Raw genomic sequence first — 16,606 nt, forward strand, 5'->3', positions numbered from 1 at the left:
GTTTTATAAGTTTATCTGACCATAAAACTCACCTGCTCATATCTGAGAGTTGGGAGAAATTTACTATTACTTCCTTCATTGCACTGCAAAAGGACAAAAATATCTATATTGGATAACAGGTGGATAACAATTTTTACTTGATTCACTTTGCAGTCAAATGTGTGGTGGAGTTGAAAGTGTGTTGTGCTAAAAGGCAGCCTGTGTGGTTGTAATGTTAACTTCTGTAATACATCATACATCATGCAAAAATAATGACACCTGTAGCTGTGTGTGTGTGTGTATGTGAATGTGTGTGTAATCATACTCTGCATGAAGATGTTGGATGTTCAAACATGAGGACATTTTCCCAATGAGATAGTCCACTGCTTTCAGGGAGCTGTTGTTTCGACTCAACCTGTAAGTTGCACAGACACACACACATTAACATCCACGCTTGCAAGAAATTTGTGGCTAAAAAGCAGCAAAATCTTGATATATTGTGTTGTAGTGATTAAAAAGTAGCAGTCTCATCCAGAAGCGTGAACTTACATTACAGAGGCCAGTCTCGGTAGTTTGGTAAAGATATCAGCTATGTGTTGCATCCCTTCGTCTTTCAGACTGTTGTCACTGAGACTTCAACAAAAAACACAAAAACAAAGGCTTGATATCAAATGTTAGACCTGCATCAGAGGACATGTTTAAATCCACAATTTACTTTAGCAGTGAAATGAATGTTGTACATGAAAAACAGAAAATATACTTGATTTCATTGATGTCTGGACACTTCTCTAGAGCAGAAGCCAAACTAGCTGCTCCTGTGGCTGTCAGACTGGCACCACAAAACCTTGAGAGGATACAGACAATCAGTCAAACACTGTAATAATAATATATGTAATTCATGTTCCACATAGTAGAGCTAAGGGTAGGACATAAAAGGGGAAAAAAAAGAATCTCACTCTAGTTTTCTCAGGGTTGTCAACTCGGGCAAAATGGAGGACAACTTCTCAGCAAACTTGTCGCCATACTTGCGGCTCCGAAAACTGAAGACACACAAATTGTGATAAAGGACATGTATCAGACACAATGAAACCAGCCTTAATGTTGCTACACAACTTTGCATGTTGCTGCTGCTGAGTCTACTTTGTAGAACTAGTCTGTGTCCTGATCAGTTTCCATATGCTTTCATTGTTTTTTGTTTTGTTTGGTCCTACTAAGTTACATGTAAATGTACACAGAGTGTGGTAGTTCATCCTCTTTTGACTTGGCCTGATAAAATACCCTGTAAAGGAGTGAGTTGCCACCTTATGGCACTTTATGGCATGTCCACCTGTTTACGAAAAGACTCAGCTAACCACAGGGACACAGCAGGAAATAAAGAGCTCCGGGCGGTGTGACAGTACGCAACAGGTGGTCAATCAGCTGCGGAATGTCAAAGGCAGTGCAGCAGATTCTCCGGAGCCTTTGTGCAACTGCTGCTTCTACATTTATAAGCTAAGAGCAGGTTTTCAGATTCCTGACAGCTTAACACCATCCACTTAAATATTCCGATGTGTTGCAACTGTGGCTTCATTTGCACCATGCCTAAAAATAGTTCTTTGCCTCACATTTCCTGTTCACTTAACAGTTTTGAGTATGCATTCAGCTTAGTATTAAGCAGTCATGTACATATTATAAATTGCTCCAGTGGAGAGAAAATGGTGATTATCAGACAGTGTGTGTGCGCACGCATGTCCATGTATAGATCATTTTGCTCGTTTGAGTGTTTGTGTCCACCTACCTGAGGTAGTGAATGTACTGACACCTAGGCAGGACATCTAAACACTCCAGCTCCATTGAGCATGCTCCAAAGTCCAAACCGATGCCATTATCACCCACTGAGTTAACTACAAAAGCCAGAGCATCTATATCATTGGGTAAGAGGCGGATGTTGCGCAGCTCTAGGGTGGGTCTCGTACCCACAACCTCCTTGGCCAGTTGGTGGTCCTGGCTCTCCTGGACACAGTGGCAAAGCTCCAGTATCTGGGAAGTTGTAAGAAGGAAGGATCAGTGAGGAAAGAGACAGAGAATGAAAGGTAGCCTGAACATTTTGATGACAGTATTACAGTTTTACTTCTGTTCACTCTACCTTGGGCCCAGTCAGTGTGTTGCTGTGGCACAGGTTCTTTAGCAGTTTGAGAACAAGAGCTTGTCGTTTCTGGACCCAAGTTTGGACTCCTGTTCCACCAGAAGCCCTGGCCATTTGAAGTAAGGCTGCAGTGCAGTGTTGGGAAGCCAGACCACATACAAATGTGTGTAAAGAGTCAGTAAAGACTGTCCTCTGGTCTGACTTGGTCATCCAGCGAGTTTTCAGACTGAATCTAAGGGAGCAAAGTCAGTGTTTCCATTAGACTACAGTACACATCTACATTATATTGCTGTATAAAAAACTAGTTTCTAGCTTTTCTAGCCAGATAAAAACTCACATGATGCGAGAGAAATACTTTTCTCTATTTCTTTTGGGGGTTTTTTTAGTGTACAAAAAAAAAGGTACAAATTTTACACTGAAATCTGAAGGATATTGGTGTCTGTTTGGATATTGTAATAGCTGTAAAAAATGACCCCCTACAGAAACTAATTTACTGGACAAGAACACATTTTTTTTGCCATTTTTGTTGGTACAGATTACCATGAAGGTACACATAGAAAACATGAGGAGGGGGTATGACATGCAACAAACTTCCAGAGTCTCAACTTAGAATATTCAACATGTGTATTCAAAGGGGTTTAAACAAAGTCTTTTACTGTAAACACCCCTTTATTCAAGTGCAGACATTCAGTTGGTCAGTCAGTCTTGCTGAGTTGTCTTTCTCATTAGATTATCTTGTCATTTGAGCAGCAGGAGTACACTCTCTCTAACCAGTATCAGATATATATATGTAGCCACACACACAAGAAGGATTTCGTTGAGTGACATATAGTCTGCAGGCGTCATATATCACTTTCAATGCCCCCGATGTCTGCTGACCTTTGGGCCTCCACTGCTGATTGGATCATCTGCTTTGTGCCTACATCAGTGTTTTTCTGCATTCCTTTTAGGGAGAAAGGTCACATATGTCCCATGGTATACTCAACTTACACAGCTCACATTGCACTTCTGGCTATGTTATTCCTGGTGTACAGTGTGATCTTATATGGTCAAAATCTGTAGCACTATTCTGCTTGTGTCAGCATTCACATAATTCAAAAATACCTCCGCATACCAATGAAATTTAGTAGATATAAACTCTGAGCATGATTCACTCTTGAATAGAATTCTAATTGTTAATTTGTTATTTATGTTTATGTTATTTAAGATTGTTTTTCAACCTTAAGTTACAAGACTCTATTTTGGTGGCAATGCAAAGGCTGGTGCAAGCAGCACAACAACAGGTTGGTATTTTCCTGACCTGAAACTTGCTTTACTCATCCATTTGGAATATTGTGTCCAGTAAAGATCTGATTAAAGTCTGTACTGTTAAATCGATTTGTGAATCCAATGATTTATTTCTCTTTATTTTTAAACTGCATTATCAAAGAGATTTTTTAATTCCATGATTTATCTATAAGTTCATTAAGTTTATTTTTAAGTGATGCACTTATAGACTGTTTTATGTTGTTTTTGTAAACCCCTTTTAAATTTGAACCACTTATTGATGGATTAATATTTCATTTGTGAATTCTTTGCTGTGGTCTCAAATAAAATAAAACTGTTTGGCTTCCTTGAATTCATTTCTTTACCTCTTTCTGAGCTGTGCGTCACTAACATCATTGCTGGTCATGATTCTGAGTGCAGCCAAAAATTCCTGTATTGTCAGATGAATGAAGCAGTAGGCATTGACAAGAATCCCATCCTCAAGTCTGAGCTCCACCTTCCAGGAAGACAGAGAAAACCGCAGTATTTATTATGACATGTGCTCTGTGAAGCTGTAATACTCACTGTAGAGAAAACCATACTGGACAATAGGTAAAGATCTAATGTTTGTTTTACATCTTTAGCAGTTATGGTGAAGTTAATAACAGGGCAGAGAGTGATGTCAAAGTTGGGGTATTTGGAAACATACCCATGTTAGGAGTGTTAAAAGATGTGTCCACATGCTTTGATTGTGGTTGTTCATACTACAACAGTGATCAGATTTTCTAGCATTTTTTTGTTTTGGTCAGAAGCGGGTTGTTACAGTGTTATTAAACTATTTTGGCCACCATACAAATGCATTCCCAATGCTCTTGCCCAGGTTTAGTAATTAAATTGTAAACGCTAAACAAATAAAGCAAAGCAAGTGTTCTAAATTATTAATTTTGCTCATGCCAATAAGCAAACCACACACAGGCCCACTGGTACCCACTATTAACAGCATCTAATTTTAGAGGAAACCCTGCACATCCACAATGATGAAGAAAACATTAACATGTACAAACATGTCTGACCTGTGAAAGGAGCCCTGTGGTGACTGAAAACTCCAAAACATCCTGAGGAATATCTTCTTTCAAGAAGAGGACCTTGTTTTCCTCTAAACCTCGCCAAGCCAGTTGACTTAGCTCACATAACTCAGACTGATACTGACTCTGAGCGATCAGTCTACAGACAGTGCTGCACAAAGAGACAGAAAACAAGTGAATTAGCATTTATCTGACTACAACATTTATGCAGTGATATATTATGTAATCAAAGAACATACTAAAGTGAAAACTGAATTTAAACTGAAAAGTAACTGAGTGCAACATTAAAATGTTATACTTCTTCATTACTACTACTTCCATGTTGACATTACAATATGGTCTCTTTTGTACTTTTTTCTCATTTGTTTTAAGACTTCCTGGAATTTAATGTTATGTGTTACATGTTGATGGTAAGACACAGTATTAATACATTTAGTGCTCTATTGTTGTCTGTACCTCTGTGGAGGTTTTGTGGTCTTTGCCTTGTCACTGTTTCCTTTTTTACCAGAATGATGGCTCAGAAATGCACCGAGAACAGTGAGGTAGACCTGTGTAAGGGTGGAGGGTATCTGGGCAGGTGTGGGAGGTAGCTGGGCTCTGCCATTTGTCCCATCCCTCGTTATGTCTTGACTCCCTCCTCTTCTTTCCCCTGCAATCTGTCCTTCTTTTAGTTCCTTTTCTGTGGCTTTTTTCCTCGTCTCATTTCCTCTTTCTTCCTCTCTGTCTCCTGGTTGTAATTTTGTTTCAGCCTCTAGCAGTAGATGCTTAAGACAGATGCAGCAGATGTTGCAGAGGGCAGGGAGATATGACATGGCGAGGAGGTGTCGACTGGAAAGAAGGAGATCTGCTGCCTGCACCCCGAGAGCTCTGTTTGCTGAGTCACCTTCGGAGATGAGATATAAATTAGTTTGAACCCAGACTCACCCGCAGAGGTGTTTTCACTGTTACGATTCTTATTATATGTGAAATGTTATGTCCACTTGACAGACGGTTTAAATGATATTGTGTAACAGGATAAGTTCATGAATTGAGAGCATCTTTCTCTCCCTGTTTCAAAACTTGTCAGGATTGTTTAACCCAGAGCACAGCCTTGTCAACCATCAACCATTTTACTTCATAAATATAAAAACATGCAAGCTTTTACCTTTTACCCCAAAGAAGTTGACCACATACTCCTTGATCTCATAGCGGTCCCACCCGAGTAACTGCCCCACTTTATCTGATATGCCCTCCAAATCTCTGACGTCACGTACACGAGAGGTGACCAGCACAGTGCATCCTGGAAGAAGCTGACGATTTAATAACCCTGAGATAAGGTCTGCAACAGGTAGAGCTTTTTCTGGGTCCAGTGGTTTTCTCTGCACCTCTTGTCTGGTGAGTTTGCTGTTAAACTCATCATAGCCATCCAGCACCCAACAGCTTTGCTCTGGATTGGAAAGGAGGTAATCCACAATGGCTCTCTAGTCAAACACAGAATATATGCAGAATGTAAGAACAAGGCAACAGGCCAACATAAAAAGACAGACAACCGTTCACACTCACAGTCACACCTACAGGTAATTTTGAACCACAAGTTAACCTAACTTGCGTGTCTTTGGACTGTGGGAGGAAGCCAGAGTTCCCCTAGAGAACTCATGCAGGCACAGGAAGAACATGCAAACTCCACACAGAAAAGCCCCGGGCAACCAGATTAGAACCTGGAACCTTTTTGCTGTGAAGCGACAGTGCTAACCACTGTGATCTGTTTGTTATAGTTGTTTAAGTACATGTTAGCGTAGTTTAGTGGTAATACCAAAGAGAATTCCGATTTTTACCATTTGGACCAACTCTTGGCACCAAACAGCTTAATGAATATGGTCCATTATGACATGCCAATCCACCTGAGAGCAGTGTGAACACTGATTTCAGAACAGGACTGCTGCAGGTGTTACACTACAAGTAATCTGCTAACCTACTTTCACAGGCCACCCTGGTAAATAGTTAGGGCATACAGTATACCACAAAACCACAGCAGACTCTCAGGGGAACTTTGTTGCACATCACACCCATTTTTCTCCCCATGTTTCCTGTGTCTTTAGACTAACTGTGAAATAAAAGCAAAATTCTAAAAAGCTACTTTCACTTTTAACAGCAGAAAAATTTTAAATGTACTGTTCTAGTGTTGCAAACTGCATACCTTTTCATTGTCACCCCTTTTTGGGGGGAGGTAGTATCGCAATAGTAGCTCGGACAAGGAGAGAGGGCTGGATATTAAATTGAGCTGACGAAACTCTAGCAGGACAAACAGGTAGGATGAAGGGATGGGGCCCTAGATGATGAGAGAGTGAGGAGAACAGATTTAGAGCCAATGCAGAGAGTAGGGGAGAGAATAAAATACAGACAAAAAACAAGGAGAAAAAACCCTGATGCTGATCCAGGACAACAAATACTGAGCAGAGCTGATATTGCTGATAGTTATCAAAGCCTCCCTTTAGTGGTTTTCCTATGTATTTTGTGTATTGTCTTAAATTTTTAGTATGGCATGAGGCTTTGGACCGGACTTGGCCTGCCAGTATGTACAAAACACAAAAGTTCCAATGTTGCAGTACTTTAGAGGAGCAATGAACCTGGATGATGTTACAGGAGGCTCTGGTGACTTTGCTTCTGATGTACACAGTCAGTGTGTTAAAAGCTAAAAGAGTACTCCACCAATTTAGCTTTGAACTCCACACATACTGTCTTTTTAGTCCACATTCTTCTCCTTCATCAAAACCTGCCATCCACATTACCCAAAAATGCAACTGGACCACAGACAGTTACTCAGGTGTGTAATGCAGGTAGTATGGTGGTAGAGCCTCTAGCCGCCATGTATTTGTTTGTGCTGGTCCATGGTTCACTTTTGCACAGTGCTGTGTGTTAGAAAATAGTTTCCAGGTAACAGGTAACTAATGTGTTTCTTTACTCAACAAGTTGGTTCTCACAAATAAAGAGGCACAGTTCATATATACTTTTGTTACATTTCCCAAAAATCTGATTTATCCAAAAAAAAAAAAAGCTTTAAAAACCTTGATGATCTGATCAGCCTGAACACCAATCCAACATATCAGCACAGAATATTCCTAAAAATGCAGATATTACCTAAAAATACTGTTGAATGATAATAAAGGATGTGAACTTACAAGACCATGTGCCCACTGCTGTCCTAAACAAGACATCAGCAGAGTTTTTCCTGATCCAGGCTGGCCAGCGACCACTGTCACCTTTCCTGCACATCCTTGGAGGAAGGTCTCCAGTGTCACTTTAGACTCCAAAGACCCAAAATCCCCATCAGGCTCTGAGTTTGGTGAAGAAACCATGTTTATTTATTCATTCTGTATGGCCATGCCACATCACATAAAATACATTTTCTCCTTGCTTGAATGCTTTTTCACCCATTTAATACTTTTTTTTATATTTCAATGAACTTTAAAACTTCCCAATTTTATTGAAAATTAGATGATAATCAAATTAATTTTGCAGATTCTTCTAATACAATAAGAAGAAGAGGAAGTCACACTGACCTGGTGTTCTGCTCCCTCTGTCTGCTGGTCCAGGAGTTTGATCAGGTCTGTCCCTGCCTCTGTTTGTCGTCCTTAGGCTGACCCACACATTCTCCAGCTGGACCTCCCTCACCAAGCCCTCACTCAGTCGCTCCCACTTCCTCAACATTAAACTCACCACTGAGGCGATGTACTGCTCCCAGTGGTCTGTAGATACAGCACATTGTAAAACACACAATAGGTAAGGCAGTTTCTTTAAGAAGAGAATCATTCCTCTAGAGTAGGGTGCAAATTGAACAAACAAAAAGCAGCGTTATTTTTAACAAAACCTTTTCTAAAAAATGTACTTGCAGTTTCAAATCCTGACAAACAGACAAATCCTGATTCACGCGTAATAATGTATGTGCAGTTGCGTAAGCCAGAAGACAAGAAACAGTTTTGTTTCATTTGGAAATGTCTGTGTGTTTGTGCATCTGATAAATAAAATGACTCATAAAATCCAAAACACTTACAAGCACACAAACACAATCCAACCACCCAACAGAGAACTAAATTAGGTGCTGGGCATTTATAGTAAATGTAAATGGAGTTGTTTGTTGTCATTCACAAGTTAAGTGGTTTTGGTTCACACCCCTCTAAACATAACTGGGATAACCCTTCCTGGTAATGTAATACTCAGTAAAAGCAATAGTTAAAGTGTCTGCTTTACTTCTATAATTAACACACTACTGTGGAATGAAAACATCCCATACCTCTCTCTTTTGGTATTTACTGTTGGCAAAACCTCAGTGTGGTTACATCTTGCTGATGGCAGCCAACATCACTTACTAATGTTGTTGATAGAACCACCTACCTCTGCTCTGTCAAGGAAGAGCAAGTGCTTTATTTCCACACATCAGGGACAGTTAGAGGGTATGAAATGTACTGGTGAGATGATTAACCAGTGAGATGAGTGGTGAATACAAAGTTTCAAGACTGAACTTAACTCAGAGTTATACTACTAAGAGTTACTAAGAGTTATTTCAGTGAAAATTGTTCACCCAGTGCAAAACGCTGAAAAGGTTAGATTGCAGCTTGTTACAAATACAACTTTGTGTCTCTGTCTCTGACTCTGCTTAAGTATTCCATAGACTTTACAATGAGATGTCAAAGACAAAAAAAGGTTTTCTACAGCTTTAAGAAAGTTTAAAGTTTAAAAAGTAACAAACAAGGGGAAATGAGGTCCTGGTGTTACACTGACTTTGCTTAGTTAATAGTTATACAGACATGTCCCTGGGACAGATGCCTTTTAGTGTTTAGAGGATTTTTTGATTGCCACTCTGACAAATAGGCAGCAAGGCTGATTCTGCAACACTATATCCAATTCACTATTAAAGCCATGAATTTAGGTCAGTGGCTATTTGCTGTGGTAGTTTTGGAATGTAATTGTGGCTGCAATGACACAGGGTTGAAGCATTGTGTGTGTGTGTGTGTGTGTGTGTGTGTGTGTGTGTGCGTGTGTGTGTGTGTGCGTGTGGGCTCTACCAATCCGTGGGCGTTTGATAAGCTGCTGCTCTGAAGGTGACAATGGTGACTCTTCATTCAGTGCACTGCTGGAATCAGGTATTTTCACAGCCATCTACAGTGCAGAAAAACACACACATGCAAGATATACAGAATGTAAAGATTCTACTACTAGAAAAGTCAAAAAACAGACTAATGCTAATAAATGCAATGCATGAGTTTTAGATATTTTTTAACTGCTATTCATAGGCCCTGACTTTCACTTTCTGAATCAGAGATGAAAAGAAAGAATCAAGGGGAATGTTGGGGAATCCCAAAGTGAAAGAACAGACACAAGTCATAAGGTTCATTTGCTGATTGTTGATGGGCAAAATACTGCTTCTCCCCACAGCTACTTTTAATTTCATTTTTCCATTTTACACAAATGGTGGTGAATTTCTATCTGAATATATCTATATCTATCTAAAGATTTTAACTGCAGATGATGAGGAACAAATGTATGGTGAAGCCACATTTTATTTAGAGAACTGTTGCACGCTCGTGCCGCTGCATTTTCCTCAGGGAATGCAGAGGATTTACAAGAGGGCCAAATACGACCCATGTAAATCAATCAAAGGCCAAGAGGCAGCACAGAGGAATAGTACACCACCGCAGACTCTTGGCATATGTGACAGGGCCTTCAACATGTCACAGATCACCAGCGGAGAGGAAGGGGAGTCACAAACAGTAGTACCCCGTTGCCAGACGAGCTTAATGACTTTTATGCTCGCTTTGAGGCCCTCAGTACCAGCCAACAGGGAGGGTCTGCAACCACAGGGGCCACGCAGGACTCACCACTCCCTGTGTCCACTGTGGATGTGTGGAATGCTCTGAGAGGAATAAACCCCAGGAAGGCAGCTGGCCCAAATAACAATCCCAGGGTTTGCTCATCAGAACTAACTGATCTGTTCAGTGACATGTTCAATCTGTCCCTCCTGTAAGTCCACCACCATTGCCCCTGTCCCTGAGAAAAACACAGTGGTCTGTTTAAATGACTGTTGCTCTCACTCCAATCATGATGAAGTGTTTTGAAAATATAGTGAAGACCCACATACAAAAGAGCGCACCAGGCACCTTGGAGGTGTGAGCATGTGAGAATGCTGTTCATTGATTAAAGCTTTGCATCTAATAGAGCCATTCCACATAAGCTCTCCGAAAAGCTCCTCACCCTCGGTCTGACATCATCCTTCTGCAACTGGGTTATGAACAGACAGAACACAGTCGGTCAGAGTGGGAAACCTGACATCTAAATAAGCACAGGGACCCCCCAGGGCTGTGTGCAACTTCTACAGGAGTACAACCGAGAGCATCCTGACCAGTTTCATCAGTGTGGTATGGGAACTGCACTGTCAAGGACAGGAGGGCTCTCCAATGTGTGATCAAGACTGCACAGTCCATCTCTAGATCTGCTTTCCCCTCACTACAGGACATTTACCAGACCAGAGACATCAGGAGAGCCCACAACATCATCAGAGACAGTACACATCCGCAACACACAATCTTCATCCATCCACAATCTTCTACCATCAGGAAAACATTAAGGAATGTGAAATCATCAGACAACAAGACTTACAACAGTTTCTTTCCACAAGCAATCAGGCTTGTGAACAACTCTCTCACACGCACTAAACTGACTGAGCCTCGGATAGCACATGTACATGACCGCACACACATGCACACACACACACACACGTACTTCCTGCTGCTATTTTTCATTTTCACTTTTATACATATGTTGTGTATATTTAGTTTTTATTATTTTAGCATTTTAGTATTTTAGCACTTTTGTAACATAGGACATGCAAAAGTAAGAATTTCATTTTCCAGTGATTATCTTTAACTGTACTGATTCTGCTCTCTGTGTGTGTGCAATATGCAAATACACAGCAGCAGCACAAATTCAACAAAACGTGTGTGTGGTAGAAGAGAGCTGTAGGTAGCCTAAAGTTTAGAGAGCTGAAGAAATGTTGCCAGTTTTAATCACTGGATGTATAGCAAGCATGCAAGTGAATAAAACACATAATCTATGGAAAATGTATATATGTATATTTACACCAGTACAGCCAGACAGACTACATTTATAATTCTCTTTGCACAATGACACATGCACACAGGAAAGGAAGGCAGACAGGAAAGACATTATCAAGTCCGCCTTTTTTCACCTATGCAGTATAGCTAGAATTCAGTCTACAAATGGTTCAGAATGCTGCAGCTAGAATGCTAAGTTAGTTTAGAAAGTTTGACCATATTACTCCAATTTTAGCCTCCCTTCATTAGCTGCTGTCTGTCCCCAGAGTTAAAAAGAAGTCAGCAGGCTGCAGGGTCTTCTCCTATCGGACCCCCTTCCTCTGGAACAACCTCCCTATTGATATTAGACAGGCTGACTCAGTTGAGGCCTTTAAAACCAAACTAAAAACTCATCTTTATGCCTTAACTTTCAGTTAGCACGCTCCCACGATCCAGCCCAATGGATGTTGTTACATTTAAAATGTATTATTGTTTATGGTAGTGTTATTGCTATTAATGTTTTACTGTTCTGTCATTATTCATATAGCTATCATTACAATTATTATTATTACTTACATGTTGACATAGACTGTGTATTTTGCAATGTTGTGGTTACCCCCCCCCCCCAGATTTACTGGTTCTGTGGCTAGACATTGCTGTCACCAGCTGAACAGTCAAACAGAAAGTCAAACTGATAGCCAAGCCATGAAGACGGATAAATTTGTGGCGAGCATTATGTAAGTAAGGACTGAAAATAAGAGGCTATATTTTGGCTTTATTGTACTCTTATTTTGTAGGGTTGCACTTCTTATAGGCCACACCCAATGAGAGCTGCAATAAGAGGTGCTTACCGCAAGAAAAAAGACAGAAAGAAACACTTTCGTTTCAACTCACTGAAAGAGATGCAGCCACAGTTTTTGCCTTATGTGTAATTAGTCTTTACAATGCATAAACATTACAAAAAAGCCAATTCAGTACAGTATATTTTCACCTTATCACTGACTGATGTTCTCACTTAACAAATGGTGCAAACTCTGTGTAAATGTCCTCCACCAAAGACTAATATCACTTGTCAACATTTATAGCTACATTTCATACTCACTGTTTGCATATCCGGCCACTGACATAAGCCTTGACTCCAGGCGCATGGGGATATTCTCACACAAGATACACATGCTTTGAAGGAAGTTGCGGCAGTCTGCAGCGCTTGCCACCCTGAAGTACTCCAGCATGGCTTTGATGCGTTCTGTTACGGCTGCTGAAGAGCTAGTGGGGGCCAGATGGCCCATGTTCCATCCAGCACCACTGGGCATCATTTGGCACAATCTCATTATGACTGTGGGTGACTGACAGCTAAGGACATCGAACAGTTCTGAAGATTCCTGAGCCAAGACGGAGTTCACATTTTCATCGCCAGGGTCAACCTCCTCATCCATGGTCAGACTCCATCAGCTGATAGACAAAGAAGCAAACATGAACACAACCACCAACAAATTCAAACACACTCACTCTGATGTCATCATCATCATCATCATCATCATCATCACACTGGAAGCCACAGGTTGTAAAATGGATGCAGGGGGAGTAGACATCATGCTTCTCTTTTATTGTTACAGAGTTTCTAAGTTGTTGAGGGACCTCATTATAGTCTATATGTTGCCTCCTTGAACAAGTTAATCCACATTTGCTTTCATTTATAACATCCTAATATGTTGATCTTTTTTAAACCTCCTGAGACCCTGCGTTCTCATATGTGAACATTACATTTTGGGTTTGCTGCACCTTATACTTCTGCTAAACTAAGACCTGTTGCCCTCATTAGCTGACACTTTTTTGTGCAGTCTTTAACAAAATCACAATGCAATAAACGGTGAAAAAACAAGGTGTCTTCTGGTTGAAACGTGTTTATTTCTGTGCAGTAACATTTGTTTTTTTGATATGGCATATACATTTGACAAGAATGAAGATAACAACAGCACATCACCATTCATATTTGATTTTTCAGCTCTCTGGATGCTTACTCATCATTTCAATGAGAGACAAAGACAGTGAGTGCTGCTGTTCGTCAAATGTTTCAAATGATTCACACAGGCCAAGAGGTGTGACAGACTGTTCCTCCACACAAAACGGACACAAGCTCAAGGCTTGTAGATGCACTGCATTGTTTGCTATTGTTTTTGCACAACGAATGTTTAGGCATTGAAATAAACAGCTACTTTGTCGCGTACTGGTGACTTTATTTTGTTATACAGTAAAATAAATCGATTGTCCCCATATTTAGACTTTTTTTCCCCCCCAAAACTACTTCCAGTTCTCAGATATGGTTCGGTTTTTATATCCATCAGGTCCTACTAATTCCAAAAACTTAGGGAGAAATTAAAAAAAAGAAATTACGGCCACCTGGCTTACTCGGGCAGCGCAAGTGCATGCAACAAACTTCCTACTATTCTGTGTATCTACTGGCTTTTGGAATACGTTTTGTTACATTTTAGTAAAGACCCCTGTTATTTTAAGCCTGATTCAGACGGATTTAGTGGAATATCAGTGAGAAACAGAGAAGTGATAGTAGTATGCTTACGCGTGTATTGTTAAGAGTTTATTTCTAACGTCAGTAAAGGAGCGCGTGCGTTGCGCAGTACTTTTTAACGCCTGTTTTTTTTTTTTTAATTTAGATAGTCCCTGAGCGCGCGTTATACTTCATTACTTTGCTTTGGATTGTAAACTTCTCAGGTCCGCAATGCAAAGGATTATAAAGACCAAACGTGAGTGTTTTTTCTCCTGGTACCCCTGCTTGTCCTGAAATGTCCTAGAGCCGGGGTCATTTAAGGTAACGACAGTTGCAGTGTGCGGAGTCTTTGTTTGTAGCCCTACAGAAACACGTATTCAGCTATACTAATATATACTAAGATGCTGAGTTAGCAAACATTAGAAATTAAAATAGGCACTCACCAGCATCTGTTTTCTCAGACTGCATCTCTCTGGATCTCCCTGGATTTCTATGCTTTTATTTTAAAACGAAACCAAAGGCTGGGACTTAAGTTTTGGTTTCGTTTTTGCGCAGCAACCCAGCACCCAGCCAGGTGGTCCTGAGGGACGTAGACAGACGAGGTGGACCGTCTGTTTAATTAACTGCCTAGGTAATTATTTAAGTGAAAAATAAAATAGTGGATTTGTCGGAGAGTGACATTTCGTTAGACCTGTTAACAAATAATAACCTTGTACCGGGCAGTACTGAGGTCTAATGTGTTTGCATGACACAAACACACCGTGTCATTAACGCTGCCTAGCTGCTACATCTATGTTGTGGCTCCTGTTTCACAGAGGGCAAGAACACGAGCCTGGCTCAAACAATGATTCCTGTCCTATAACACTGTGTAATAATCGTTAAGGGGCAGACAGCCAGTCAGTGAGTGAGGTGACTGTGCGGACTGGATGTGAGCTAAATCTGGTTTCATTTAATTCTATAATTTAACTACACTATAACTATACACCTCCTCCAGTATCCACTGCAGGAGGTGTAGGAGTCTATTGAGCCATTGCTTGCATCGTGTAGCTATGCAATTTCACTTTATCCTTTATCCATGTTAATTCACACTATGATCCGATTTTGAGCAGTCTGAGATTCTGAGTGGAGTTGATCACTATTATTGTGATCCGTATGGGCGCCCCATAAAAGTCTGGCTGTAAACTTAGCGAACCAAGTCTGGTCTTAAAATGACAAATGAAGTGTGATGGAAGTAGAGACGTGTAGGAAACGAAGGGCAGACACCCCTCAGCGCGAGGCACTGCAGCGCGACTCGTTTCTGTGGGTTTCTCCGATACACGTTCAACTCTGCTTTTGTAATTAAACGACTCACCATGGGCTTTTAATTTGAAACAGGAAGTGGACACGGCAGCGACACCCGTTTGAGTGGAGAGGCAGGGAGAGAAAGAGGAAAGATAGAGAGGAGAGTTAGACTATTGATTAATGGTATTCACTCTACTGGGATAACCGGACCAGTTTTTTATTTTTTTTATTTTTTTTTTGTTTTGTTTTATCGGCTGTACCTTTGTCTTTACTTTATCCATTTATTTTGCTACTATGCAGAGGCTGGTGCCTGCTGTAATGAATAATCAATATCAAATATTTGAATTTAAGTCAAAAGCTCTCCTGATCTGTGCTCCCTGCCTCTCAGTGAAAATAGATCATCATGAGCAAAGTCTAATGCTCAAAGCTGATTTGAGCGCGAACAAGCAAGATGTCCCATCTGTCTGCCCATTCCCCCTCCACCCTCAGTGGGCTGCAGTCCCTTTTATCCTCACTTTTTTTTTTAGACACAAATAGCTCATACCATGAGTGGGAAAAGTGTTTCTCTTCTATACTATTTCACTTGAACTAGTCTTCTGATTGGCTCTTTCCAGAGGCTTCAAAGTGAAAGCCTTGTGCCTGAAAACTCCCACCCTACCCTGCCCCACCCCTCCACCTGACCCTTGACCCTCTGTCATTCTTAGGTGTCAGACACTTATCCCATTACAGTGAACAAGCACAATTAGATAGATGCAGCACCAAATGAAAGGCAAGCCTGCAAGAAAACATGAACACACAACTTCAACAGACAGATTGTTGTACAAATGGCTGATGCCCATTCCTTTTATTTTAGCTCCCTGTGGGACATTGCTAAGGGGTAATATAATAATAATAATAATAATAATAATAACAATACATTTTATATATAAGTGCCTTTCTGGCCACTCAAAGACACTGTACAATAAGCAATAAAACAACAATGTATAAAATTAACACACAATGACATAACATAACAATGGATACAATTAACATAAAAGAAAATAAATCTTAAGAAAATCTCCTAAATTCATTGAACCAAACTAAAAAACTGTCATAGATTGATGACACTGATTTTCTCAGTGACAACTGGGTTTTCAAAGTTGACTTCTTGTTTGAATTCATGTTTAGTGGGCAAAAATGAAGGAGAAAATTTATCAGAAAGTTAACCATACAGAGAGTGGCTTTCTTTTTCTTCTCAAAGTAGCCTTAATGGTACAGCTCTAGCACATGACCAAGGTAAACTGTGGGAGAGCTTTACTGTGAATCATCAGTCAGCTGC

The 16,606-nt window shown here is 40.4% G+C and overlaps 1 protein-coding gene across 1 annotated transcript in view; it reads right to left on the bottom strand.

Moving 5' to 3' along the window:
* The window catches only part of nlrc5 (NLR family, CARD domain containing 5), a 29,804-nt gene extending 15,220 nt beyond the window's left edge, over positions 1–14,584 (bottom strand). Inside the window, 18 exon segments of the mRNA XM_018703509.2 lie at positions 33–83; positions 305–394; positions 529–612; positions 740–823; positions 936–1,019; positions 1,757–1,998; positions 2,105–2,336; positions 3,736–3,866; positions 4,423–4,585; positions 4,891–5,317; positions 5,579–5,894; positions 6,611–6,742; positions 7,593–7,747; positions 7,974–8,159; positions 9,477–9,525; positions 10,712–10,740; positions 12,604–12,953; positions 14,451–14,584. Of these exon segments, the coding sequence (XP_018559025.1) occupies positions 33–83; positions 305–394; positions 529–612; positions 740–823; positions 936–1,019; positions 1,757–1,998; positions 2,105–2,336; positions 3,736–3,866; positions 4,423–4,585; positions 4,891–5,317; positions 5,579–5,894; positions 6,611–6,742; positions 7,593–7,747; positions 7,974–8,159; positions 9,477–9,525; positions 10,712–10,740; positions 12,604–12,937 (2,789 nt within the window). The 5' untranslated portion in view covers positions 12,938–12,953; positions 14,451–14,584.
* Between the last annotated feature and the right edge of the window lie 2,022 nt (positions 14,585–16,606).

The sequence above is a fragment of the Lates calcarifer genome, linkage group LG10 (genome assembly GCF_001640805.2).
Source record: "Lates calcarifer isolate ASB-BC8 linkage group LG10, TLL_Latcal_v3, whole genome shotgun sequence".
Lineage (NCBI taxonomy): Eukaryota > Metazoa > Chordata > Actinopteri > Centropomidae > Lates > Lates calcarifer.